Genomic DNA, 13,765 nt, shown 5'->3' with positions numbered 1-13,765 from the left:
ATAACTATTTGAGGGTGAGTCGTTAATTAATTTGAAATTTGAGTATCTAAAAAGATTTTTAAATAGAAAAAAACGAAAATTTTTTGGTTTTTGAGCGAAAAATATGTCATTTAAAATTTTCAATTAGTTTTACGACTATAAATGTTATAAATCAACTACCCAGTCCGATCCTGCACTTTGTTTACAATATCTAGTGACGTCACTTATAAGATTCCTTGGATAATGTGAATAAGGTGCAGGGGCGGACTAAGTGAAAAAACATTTCAAGAATGAATAACTATTTGAGGGTGAGTCGTTAATTAATTTGAAATTTGAGTATCTAAAAAGATTTTTAAATAGAAAAAAACGAAATTTTTTTGGTTTTTGAGCGAAAAATATGTCATTTAAAATTTTCAATTAGTTTTACGACTATAAATGTTATAAATCAACTACCCAGTCCGATCCTGCACTTTGTTTACAATATCTAGTGACGTCACTTATAAGATTCCTTGGATAATGTGAATAAGGTGCAGGGGCGGACTAAGTGAAAAAACATTTCAAGAATGAATAACTATTTGAGGGTGAGTCGTTAATTAATTTGAAATTTGAGTATCTAAAAAGATTTTTAAATAGAAAAAAACGAAAATTTTTTGGTTTTTGAGTGAAAAATATGTCATTTAAAATTTTCAATTAGTTTTACGACTATAAATGTTATAAATCGACTACCTAGTCCGATCCTGCACTTTGTTTACAATATCTAGTGACGTCACTTATAAGATTCCTTGGATAATGTGAATAAGGTGCAGGGGCGGACTAAGTGAAAAAACATTTCAAGAATGAATAACTATTTGAGGGTGAGTCGTTAATTAATTTGAAATTTGAGTATCTAAAAAGATTTTTAAATAGAAAAAAACGAAATTTTTTTGGTTTTTGAGCGAAAAATATGTCATTTAAAATTTTCAATTAGTTTTACGACTATAAATGTTATAAATCGACTACCTAGTCCGATCCTGCACTTTGTTTACAATATCTAGTGACGTCACTTATAAGATTCCTTGGATAATGTGAATAAGGTGCAGGGGCGGACTAAGTGAAAAAACATTTCAAGAATGAATAACTATTTGAGGGTGAGTCGTTAATTAATTTGAAATTTGAGTATCTAAAAAGATTTTTAAATAGAAAAAAACGAAAATTTTTTGGTTTTTGAGTGAAAAATATGTCATTTAAAATTTTCAATTAGTTTTACGACTATAAATGTTATAAATCGACTACCTAGTCCGATCCTGCACTTTGTTTACAATATCTAGTGACGTCACTTATAAGATTCCTTGGATAATGTGAATAAGGTGCAGGGGCGGACTAAGTGAAAAAACATTTCAAGAATGAATAACTATTTGAGGGTGAGTCGTTAATTAATTTGAAATTTGAGTATCTAAAAAGATTTTTAAATAGAAAAAAACGAAATTTTTTTGGTTTTTGAGCGAAAAATATGTCATTTAAAATTTTCAATTAGTTTTACGACTATAAATGTTATAAATCGACTACCTAGTCCGATCCTGCACTTTGTTTACAATATCTAGTGACGTCACTTATAAGATTCCTTGGATAATGTGAATAAGGTGCAGGGGCGGACTAAGTGAAAAAACATTTCAAGAATGAATAACTATTTGAGGGTGAGTCGTTAATTAATTTGAAATTTGAGTATCTAAAAAGATTTTTAAATAGAAAAAAACGAAAATTTTTTGGTTTTTGAGCGAAAAATATGTCATTTAAAATTTTCAATTAGTTTTACGACTATAAATGTTATAAATCGACTACCTAGTCCGATCCTGCACTTTGTTTACAATATCTAGTGACGTCACTTATAAGATTCCTTGGATAATGTGAATAAGGTGCAGGGGCGGACTAAGTGAAAAAACATTTCAAGAATGAATAACTATTTGAGGGTGAGTGGTTAATTAATTTGAAATTTGAGTATCTAAAAAGATTTTTAAATAGAAAAAAACGAAAATTTTTTGGTTTTTGAGCGAAAAATATGTCATTTAAAATTTTCAATTAGTTTTACGACTATAAATGTTATAAATCGACTACCTAGTCCGATCCTGCACTTTGTTTACAATATCTAGTGACGTCACTTATAAGATTCCTTGGATAATATGAATAAGGTGCAGGGGCGGACTAAGTGAAAAAACATTTCAAGAATGAATAACTATTTGAGGGTGAGTCGTTAATTAATTTGAAATTTGAGTATCTAAAAAGATTTTTAAATAGAAAAAAACGAAAATTTTTTGGTTTTTGAGCGAAAAATATGTCATTTAAAATTTTCAATTAGTTTTACGACTATAAATGTTATAAATCGACTACCTAGTCCGATCCTGCACTTTGTTTACAATATCTAGTGACGTCACTTATAAGATTCCTTGGATTATGTGAATAAGGTGCAGGGGCGGACTAAGTGAAAAAACATTTCAAGAATGAATAACTATTTGAGGGTGAGTCGTTAATTAATTTGAAATTTGAGTATCTAAAAAGATTTTTAAATAGAAAAAAACGAAAATTTTTTGGTTTTTGAGCGAAAAATATGTCATTTAAAATTTTCAATTAGTTTTACGACTATAAATGTTATAAATCGACTACCTAGTCCGATCCTGCACTTTGTTTACAATATCTAGTGACGTCACTTATAAGATTCCTTGGATAATGTAAATAAAGTGCAGGGGCGGACTAAGTGAAAAAACATTTCAAGAATGAATAACTATTTGAGGGTGAGTCGTTAATTAATTTGAAATTTGAGTATCTAAAAAGATTTTTAAATAGAAAAAAACGAAAATTTTTTGGTTTTTGAGCGAAAAATATGTCATTTAAAGATTTCATATAGTTTTACGACTATAAATGTTATAAATCGACTACCCAGTCCGATCCTGCACTTTGTTTACAATATCTAGTGACGTCACTTATAAGATTCCTTGGATAATGTGAATAAGGTGCAGGGGCGGACTAAGTGAAAAAACATTTCAAGAATGAATAACTATTTGAGGGTGAGTCGTTAATTAATTTGAAATTTGAGTATCTAAAAAGATTTTTAAATAGAAAAAAACGAAAATTTTTTGGTTTTTGAGCGAAAAATATGTCATTTAAAATTTTCAATTAGTTTTACGACTATAAATGTTATAAATCGACTACCTAGTCCGATCCTGCACTTTGTTTACAATATCTAGTGACGTCACTTATAAGATTCCTTGGATAATATGAATAAGGTGCAGGGGCGGACTAAGTGAAAAAACATTTCAAGAATGAATAACTATTTGAGGGTGAGTCGTTAATTAATTTGAAATTTGAGTATCTAAAAAGATTTTTAAATAGAAAAAAACGAAAATTTTTTGGTTTTTGAGCGAAAAATATGTCATTTAAAATTTTCAATTAGTTTTACGACTATAAATGTTATAAATCGACTACCTAGTCCGATCCTGCACTTTGTTTACAATATCTAGTGACGTCACTTATAAGATTCCTTGGATAATGTGAATAAGGTGCAGGGGCGGACTAAGTGAAAAAACATTTCAAGAATGAATAACTATTTGAGGGTGAGTCGTTAATTAATTTGAAATTTGATTATCCAACAGAAAGAGAAGTAAAATGGTGACCCCAAACCCGCCATATTGAACAGCGCAACCAAAAACTTCCATTTCCAGTTATTTTTTTGGCGTAAAATTGGTTAGAGTTAATTTTTAAGATCTTTCAGACAATTTGAACTGTTAATTCGAACCGTCTATAGAACGAATCGAATCGAATATCATAAACGATTTATTTCCGCAACGCCCTGTATAAAAAACGCAAGAAACGACATTTACCTCATGGAATAGAGGATGTCCCCGTCCCGACTTATCCTCAGGAGTTTATTGGGAACGGTTATTGTATGTACATAGGAATTTTTGCCGTTGTAAAAATAAGTGTCCGGTCGCCAAATTCTCTCCAACATTTTTATCGAAAGAGAAAGAGATTTTATCGGTCCCAAAAACGATAATCTCTGATCTCTCCAATATTGACGGAAATAACAATCCATGGAGTATTCCTGAAATACCAAAAAAAATGGGAAACGTTCGATTTGGATGAACGGACTATAATTTTTGACGAAAAATCGCCTAAAACAATACTTACCATGTCTAATTCCGATATCGGCCCCATGCTTCTTATCAATATATTTGTTTGAACAACGGTGGGGCCATCTAAACAAAATTAATTAAATTATAAGACATTATTGTACGTCAATTGTCTAATTTTTACCTATTGTACGTCAATTGTCTAATTGACTTATTTCTAGTAAAATTATTCGAAAAAAGTAAAATTTTTACCCACCCGTATATTTTCGTAGTGGGATTGTGGCTAAATTAAACACCGAAGTGTACTAACTATAATATATTTCCGAGATTTCCATTACTTAAATATCCATCGACTAAATATTGATTTTTGTTTGTTTTTTTGGAATTTTTTTCGGTTAGTTTAAAGATTAAGTTAAATTTTTATAGTTTAGATTGTTGTGAATGATGAAAATAAAAAATTAACTAATTAATTCAAGTATTTTTTATTATTAATTTCAATTCCAAACGATAAACACCCAAATAATCGAAAGCTAGGAAATATATACGAATTAGTACAGTTCCATGGTTAATTTTGCCACAATCCCACAACTAAAACTCTCATAATCTAGCGCATTTGACGCATTCCGAATTTCGTGAACGCGTTTCGTTTTTTTTTTTGATATTTGGATTAGTGGCTGGGGTTTTGGACCTTCCAAGACATCACCAGCGCGGTTTAAACCCCCCAACCTTCCCGACGAAGTCGAAGGGTTCGAGTCGAAGCGCCCGATCGGCTTGGAAAAGGACATCGGACTTTGGTGTCCTGTTTTATATAAAATGAAATATCCCTAATATTCGATTCCGATTATTTTCGTGTGTATCGGAAAATTTTGAGGAAATTTGAGACCCACGTATCCGGTTTTAGTTGATGATATCACGAACGTTTCGTTTTGCTTCCAAACGAACAGAACCGGACTCATTATTTCGAATAAATAATTTATTCGAATTTTCTATGAAATTTTTGACGTTTAGGCGTTTAGTTTTCTTGTTATCTCTTGGAAAATCGTCCGGGAGGTTTTTTTGAAGTTGGTTTTTCATTCTTTAACCATTTAGTCCATCGATTTTCCGTAATTATGTCAATATCTTCGTGAATCGTACTGTATCACGAATTTTCGGATTTTCTCTTGTGATTTTTGTTATTTTTTGACTTTTTAGGCTCATTTCTTTAATATTTTTCGAAATTTTCATCTCTGCCGCCCTTCCGTTTTTGTTGAGTTCACTCAATGTAAATAAATCTTGCGTACTTTATTATGGGGGGACATATAATTGTTATACGAATGATGTCAGCCATTTGAACTGTTTCAAATGCTTTTTTGTCATCGACAAAACAAAGGAACAGTGTGAAAACTGTTTTTTGTACACTATAAGTATATTAACATTGACAAAATGATGATTTTAAGTGAAAATATAAAGGAAATGTAATTAAAAAAGTTAGTGTCATCAAATTTTGAAAATTCAGTATAATAATCACGTAAACTTAATTAATATACAGTATGTAACTGACTTTTTTGTTATTTCGGTTTCTAATGGTCTTATTTTTCACAAAAAAAACGATTTTTGAAAGTTTATTGGTTCATAATTTAAAGCGAAAGTTAAAATTGAAAAATTTAGAAAAAAATGTTTCTAACCTTAAGCCTATCCTGTAAATAAACTCGACCGAGTCACTTGATATTTGATTATCGTTTGATATAAAAAAAATCATGTTTAAACGAATGTAACAGATCGAAATTTCAAAAATAAAACATCGAAATTTGTAAATTCAAATAAAAAAAAAATTAGTATACAAAAAAATTCGAAAATCAAAGTTTTTTTCAAAAAATTCATTATGAAATATAATAATCGTTTTTTAAATGTTATTTTAGTTTCTTATTTTTCACAAAAAAACGATTTTTGAAAGTTTATTGTTTCATAATTTGAAGCGAAAGTTAAAATTGAAAAATTTAGAAAAAAATGTTTCTAACCTTAAGCCTATCCTGTAAATAAACTCGACCGAGTCACTTGATATTTGATTATCGTTTGATATGAGAAAAATCATGTTTAAACGAATGTAACAGATCGAAATTTCAAAAATAAAACATCGAAATTTCTAAATTCAAATAAAAAAAAAATTAGTATACAAAAAAATTCGAAAATCAAAGTTTTTTTCAAAAAATTCATTATGAAATATAATAATCGTTTTTTAAATGTTATTTTAGTTTCTTATTTTTCACAAAAAAACGATTTTTGAAAGTTTATTGTTTCATAATTTGAAGCGAAAGTTAAAATTGAAAAATTTAGAAAAAAATGTTTCTAACCTTAAGCCTATCCTGTAAATAAACTCGACCGAGTCACTTGATATTTGATTATCGTTTGATATGAGAAAAATCATGTTTAAACGAATGTAACAGATCGAAATTTCAAAAATAAAACATCGAAATTTCTAAATTCAAATAAAAAAAAAATTAGTATACAAAAAAATTCGAAAATCAAAGTTTTTTTCAAAAAATTCATTATGAAATATAATAATCGTTTTTTAAATGTTATTTTAGTTTCTTATTTTTCACTAAAAAACGATTTTTGGAAGTTTATTGGTTCATAATTTAAAGCGAAAGTTAAAATTGAAAAATTTAGAAAAAAATGTTTCTAACCTTAAGCCTATCCTGTAAATAAACTCGACCGAGTCACTTGATATTTGATTATCGTTCGATATAAAAAAATCATGTTTAAACGAATGTAACAGATCGAAATTTCAAAAATAAAACATCGAAATTTGTAAATTCAAATAAAAAAAATTTAGTATACAAAAAAATTCGAAAATCAAAATTTTTCTTAAAAAATTAATTATGAAATAAAGAATCGTTTTTTAAATGTTATTTCGGTTTTTTATTTTTCACAAAAAAACGATTTTTGAAAGTTTATTGGTTCATAATTTAAAGCGAAAGTTAAAATTGAAAAATTTAGAAAAAAATATTTCTAACCTTAAGCCTATCCTGTAAATAAACTCGACCGAGTCACTTGATATTTGATTATCGTTCGATATAAAAAAATCATGTTTAAACGAATGTAACAGATCGAAATTTCAAAAATAAAACATCGAAATTTGTAAATTCAAATAAAAAAAATTTAGTATACAAAAAAATTCGAAAATCAAAATTTTTCTTAAAAAATTAATTATGAAATAAAGAATCGTTTTTTAAATGTTATTTCGGTTTTTTATTTTTCACAAAAAAACGATTTTTGAAAGTTTATTGGTTCATAATTTAAAGCGAAAGTTAAAATTGAAAAATTTAGAAAAAAATATTTCTAACCTTAAGCCTATCCTGTAAATAAACTCGACCGAGTCACTTGATATTTGATTATCGTTCGATATAAAAAAAATCATGTTTAAACGAATGTAATAGATCGAAATTTCAAAAATAAAACATCGAAATTTGTAAATTCAAATAAAAAAAATTTAGTATACAAAAAAATTCGAAAATCAAAATTTTTCTTAAAAAATTAATTATGAAATATAAGAATCGTTTTTTAAATGTTATTTCGGTTTTTTATTTTTCACAAAAAAACGATTTTTGAAAGTTTATTGGTTCATAATTTAAAGCGAAAGTTAAAATTGAAAAATTTAGAAAAAAATGTTTCTAACCTTAAGCCTATCCTGTAAATAAACTCGACCGAGTCACCTGATATTTGATTATCGGTTGATATAAAAAAAATTATGTTTAAACGAATGTAATAGATCGAAATTTCAAAAATAAAACATCGAAATTTCTAAATTCAAATAAAAAAAAATTAGTATACAAAAAAATTCGAAAATCAAAATTTTTCTCAAAAAATTAATTATGCAAAATAAAAGAATCGTTCTATATATAATTCTCTAATTTGAAAAATTTTCATTATATTATACGAGGGACACTCTAAAAAGTGTATTATTAGGAAATAATCGAATCAAATATTCAAACTGCTATAAAAATCGTGAAACCGATCCTGTTTTAATATAAAATAGTATCAAAAATTTTGGCGAATGCGACGTTTAATCGTTTTTTGTACCATGTTTTTGCATAAACAATTTCTACAAAAGCGTTTTAGTTTGTTTACTGCAAATTAGAAAATTCAAGGAAATCGCAGATTCTAGAAAATGATTATAGTGTATATAAACGAGTCTCTATCATCTGAAACGTTAGTAAAAATATTCATATTATAGTAAATACACCGGGATAATGATAATTACACCGAACGATATATTTAAATAAATTAGTGTAATAAAATTTAGTGAATAGTGTAGTGTAGTCATATTTTTGACGATTTTAACAAAAATTACGACACATTACGATATTTGACACGTTTTTATTATTAAATTCAAGATAATACATCTTAATATTATCTTTTCGGTTGGAGAAACTCCAAAGGAACGAATTAAACGAAAATTCAAGACTTAATTTAATTTGCCCGTGGAAAAAATTTAGCGCTATGCATTTTAAAATTAAACGAAGATTAATTCAACTTCTGCTAATATACGAGAAGGTTTTTATTTCGTTTTTCGAGTTTTTTATCAGAGGACTCCGAGCCGAACGGCGAGTTTGTATGTTTGATTCGAAATTACTGCAAAAACCTAAAATACGAATGAAAAAATGAAATGAATCGAAACAAAGACGATAAAAACGCGGAAAAAGACGACGACGATCGAAAACAAACAACAAAATAGATGAAAAAGTTAAAGAATCGATTGATGAAGGAAACTACTGAAAGAAGAACCGAAAAAAAATCGAAATTCGAAAGGATACGAATAGGAAAGGATCAGGAAGAGATGATAATTGATAAAATACCAATTAGAGAATCGTATGGGGAGGATGAGAAGATTCGGGAGCTTCAATGGGATCCGGGAGGTTCGAGTCCAACGGGAAAGGACGAAATGGTTGATAAAAAATATTAAGGATACGATTTGATGATGAGGAAAGGATACGGAAAGCTCGATGCGGTCTACTTACTTCTGCCGTGAGTTGGTAATTGACTGCTTTCGTAATTTTCCAACAAATTCTCCAATACCAAAGAAATATTTTTGCTGACGACATCGACGGATCTATTAGATCGATTTACCCTCGTAGAAGTATTGATTACGTCGTTATCCTTACCAGGATTGAAATTAATAATGACGTTTCGTAAAGATACGTTTTGATTGAGAACGTTCCGTTCCAGAGGTAAACCGTGACGCAGGAACAACGATTCCAAACCAGAAATCAACGATCTGAAAAATATTAAGTTCCATTTCACTGATAGTAATTCGAAAATAACGAATTTTCACGTCTACGCAAGACAAAGCTTTGGTTCTGTCAAATTTGACAATTGACATTATAAATTCCGACGTTTTCGGAACGTACCCATACGAGGGCTGTTCGATTTGTGTACGGCTACGTCTTGGTTGAAAAATGGAATGAACCGTTCGGCTATTGGACGAATTTCGACGAATATAACTCGTATTGAACATAATTATGTATATAAAAACTTAATTTTTAATAATTTGAATTCTTCGTATCGGGTTTCGTCGAATGAATCTAAGTCACGTTCCAATACTCAAAATCTGATTTATTCAAGTATCCTTTGGAAAAGAAAATGCAAATTTGATCTTTGGTTTCCGAATTAATGAAATTTGAATCGAATTTACTAGTTATTTCATACCGAGCGTGTTTTTTTTTCAACGTATATATAGTTTTTGTAGATGGTTTATCGATGGGGTTGAAAACCCCGTAGGAAAGATACAATTATACCATTGTGGGTTAAATCTAAAGGAAAAGTGATTAGCAAAATAAAAATATTACTTACAAAATAAATCTGCTTAATAATATCGTCGAAAATTAGGAATTCTATTAATTTGTTATTTAAATAAAACCTTAAGCCTATCCTGTATATAAATTCAATTGAATCACTTGATATTTGATTATTGTTCGATATAAAAAAATCATGTTTAAACGAATGTAACAGATCGAAATTTCAAAAATAAAACATCGACATTTGTAAATTCAAATAAAAAAAATTTAGTATACAAAAAAATTCGAAAATCAAAATTTTTCTCAAAAAATTAATTATGAAATATAAGAATCGTTTTCTAAATATTATTTTAGTTTCTTATTTTTCACTAAAAAACGATTTTTGAAAGTTTATTGGTTCATAATTTAAAGCGAAAGTTAAAATTGAAAAATTTAGAAAAAAATGTTTCTAACCTTAAGCCTATCCTGTAAATAAACTCGACCGAGTCACTTGATATTTGATTATCGTTCGATATATAAAAAAATCATGTTTAAACGAATGTAACAGATCGAAATTTCAAAAATAAAACATCGATATTTGTAAATTCAAATAAAAAAAATTTAGTATACAAAAAAATTCGAAAATCAAAATTTTTCTTAAAAAATTAATTATGAAATATAATAATCGTTTTATAAATGTTATTTTAGTTTCTTATTTTTCACTAAAAAACGATTTTTGGAAGTTTATTGGTTCATAATTTAAAGCGAAAGTTAAAATTGAAAAATTTAGAAAAAAATGTTTCTAACCTTAAGCCTATCCTGTAAATAAATTCGACCGAGTCACTTGATATTTGATTATCGTTTGATATAAAAAAAATCATGTTTTAACGAATGTAACAGATCGAAATTTCAAAAATAAAACATCGACATTTGTAAATTCAAATAAAAAAAATTTAGTATACAAAAAAATTCGAAAATCAAAATTTTTCTTGTAAAATTAATTATGAAATATAAGAATCGTTTTTTAAATGTTATTTCGGTTTTTTATTTTTCACAAAAAAACGATTTTTGAAAGTTTATTGGTTCATAATTTAAAGCGAAAGTTAAAATTGAAAAATTTAGAAAAAAATATTTCTAACCTTAAGCCTATCCTGTAAATAAATTCGACCGAGTCATTTGATATTTGATTATCGTTCGATATGAGAAAAATCATGTTTAAACGAATGTAATAGATCGAAATTTCAAAAATAAAACATCGAAATTTGTAAATTCAAATAAAAAAAATTTAGTATACAAAAAAATTCGAAAATCAAAATTTTTCTTGTAAAATTAATTATGAAATATAAGAATCGTTTTTTAAATGTTATTTCGGTTTTTTATTTTTCACAAAAAAACGATTTTTGAAAGTTTATTGGTTCATAATTTAAAGCGAAAGTTAAAATTGAAAAATTTAGAAAAAAATGTTTCTAACCTTAAGCCTATCCTGTAAATAAATTCGACCGAGTCACTTGATATTTGATTATCGTTCGATATAAAAAAAATCATGTTTAAACGAATATAACAGATCAAAATTTCAAAAATAAAACATCGAAATTTGTAAATTCAAATAAAAAAAATTTAGTATACAAAAAAATTCGAAAATCAAAATTTTTCTTAAAAAATTAATTATGAAATATAAGAATCGTTTTTTAAATGTTATTTCGGTTTTTTATTTTTCACAAAAAAACGATTTTTGAAAGTTTATTGGTTCATAATTTAAAGCGAAAGTTAAAATTGAAAAATTTAGAAAAAAATGTTTCTAACCTTAAGCCTATCCTGTAAATAAATTCGACCGAGTCACTTGATATTTGATTATCGTTCGATATAAAAAAAATCATGTTTAAACGAATATAACAGATCGAAATTTCAAAAATAAAACATCGAAATTTGTAAATTCAAATAAAAAAAATTTAGTATACAAAAAAATTCGAAAATCAAAATTTTTCTTAAAAAATTAATTATGAAATATAAGAATCGTTTTTTAAATGTTATTTCGGTTTTTTATTTTTCACAAAAAAACGATTTTTGAAAGTTTATTGGTTCATAATTTAAAGCGAAAGTTAAAATTGAAAAATTTAGAAAAAAATGTTTCTAACCTTAAGCCTATCCTGTAAATAAATTCGACCGAGTCACTTGATATTTGATTATCGTTCGATATAAAAAAAATCATGTTTAAACGAATATAACAGATCGAAATTTCAAAAATAAAACATCGAAATTTGTAAATTCAAATAAAAAAAATTTAGTATATAAAAAAATTCGAAAATCAAAATTTTTCTTAAAAAATTAATTATGAAAAAAAAGAATCGATCTTTATAAAATTTTCTAATTTAAAAAATTTTCATTATATTATACGAGGGGTACTCGAAAAAGTGAATTATTAGGAAATTATCGAATCAAATATAACTGCTATAAAAATCGTGAAACCGGTCCTGTTTTAATATAAAATAGTATCAAAAATTTGGTGAATGCGACGTTTAACGTTTTTTGTACCATGTTTTTGCATAAACAATTTCTACAAAAGCCTTTTGGTTTGTTTTCTGCAAATTAGAAATTTCAAAGAAATCGCAGATTCTGGAAAATGATTATAGTGTATATAAACGAGTCTCTAGAATCGGAAACGTTAGTAAAAATATTCATATTATAGTAAATATACCAGGGAAATTAAAAATAATACCGAACGATGTATTTAAATAAATTAGTGTATTAAAATTTAGTGAATAGTGTAGTGTAGTCATATTTTTGAGAATTTTAACACAAATTACGAGACATTACGATATTTGACACGTTTTTATTATTAAATTTAAGATAATACATCTCAATATTATCTTTTCCTGTACATAATTTGACTGTCGTTGCTTTAAAACATTGCGGCAAGGCTGAATATAATTTCAAGGACTTGAATCGTTAAACTTGAACGCCGTCGATGTCCTTTAAAAGACTAAAAGAAGGGATAGTAACAATATAAAAGCAAAATCAGCGTTTTTGCCACTTCTCTATTTATTGGTTCGGAAAAAATTGTAAGAATCTAATTAATCGGCGTTGTGAACGTTAACACGATAAACTTAAAATAGTTTTAAACTAAAATAATGTAAAAATTGATTTATGAGTAGTTTTTTTACTAAATAACCAATATTTTAGATGGAAAATCACATATAAAGGAAGCTAGGTAGGTGCCACGATTGCTTAATGCTGTTAAAAAGCTCGCTATTATTTATATCTTGAACAAATTCCTAGTTTTTTCCGTCATTATGACAACAACGATGTTAATATGTCATAACTGACATTGACATCTTAAATTTTGACATTTTCATTAGTAAACGTACTCAGAAAGTGTGGTTAATATTTCAGTCGTTTACAGAAACATTCATTTTAGTTAATAAATCGACGTAAAACATGGTTTTTTTACTAAATAACTAATATTTTAGATGGAAAATCGTATATAAAGGAAGCTAGGTAGGTGCCACGATTGCTTAATGCTGTTAAAAAGCTCGCTATTGTTTATATCTTGAACATATTCCAAGTTTTTTCCGTCATTATGACAACAACGATGTTAATATGTCATAACTGACAATGATATCTTAAATTTTGACATTTTCATTAGTAAACGTACTCAGAAAGTGTGGTTAATATTTCAGTCGTTTACAGAAACATTCATTTTAGTTAATAAATCGACGTAAAACATGGTTTTTTTACTAAATAACTAATATTTTAGATGGAAAATCGTATATAAAGGAAGCTAGGTAGGTGCCACGATTGCTTAATGCTGTTAAAAAGCTCGCTATTGTTTATATATTGAACATATTTCAAGTTTTTTCCGTCAATATGGCAACAACGATGATAATATGTCATATCTGACAATGATATCTTAAATTTTGACATTTTCATTAGTAA

At 27.0% G+C, this 13,765-nt stretch overlaps 1 protein-coding gene across 2 annotated transcripts in view; it reads right to left on the bottom strand.

The window, feature by feature from the left end:
* Positions 1 to 13,765, bottom strand: part of LOC130448493 (gamma-aminobutyric acid receptor alpha-like) — a 68,888-nt gene that overhangs the window by 8,539 nt on the left and 46,584 nt on the right. For both annotated transcript variants that reach the window (XM_056785913.1, XM_056785912.1), the window contains exons 2-4: positions 9,077 to 9,333; positions 4,138 to 4,205; positions 3,831 to 4,051 (exon numbers count right to left, since the gene is read on the bottom strand). In XM_056785913.1, the coding sequence (XP_056641891.1) occupies positions 3,831 to 4,051; positions 4,138 to 4,205; positions 9,077 to 9,333 (546 nt within the window). The remainder of the gene's footprint in view (positions 1 to 3,830; positions 4,052 to 4,137; positions 4,206 to 9,076; positions 9,334 to 13,765) is intronic.

The sequence above is a fragment of the Diorhabda sublineata genome, chromosome 8 (assembly GCF_026230105.1).
Source record: "Diorhabda sublineata isolate icDioSubl1.1 chromosome 8, icDioSubl1.1, whole genome shotgun sequence".
Taxonomy (NCBI): domain Eukaryota; kingdom Metazoa; phylum Arthropoda; class Insecta; order Coleoptera; family Chrysomelidae; genus Diorhabda; species Diorhabda sublineata.
Note: the sequence above shows the minus strand (reverse complement) of the source record. Positions and strands in the feature narration are given on the sequence as shown.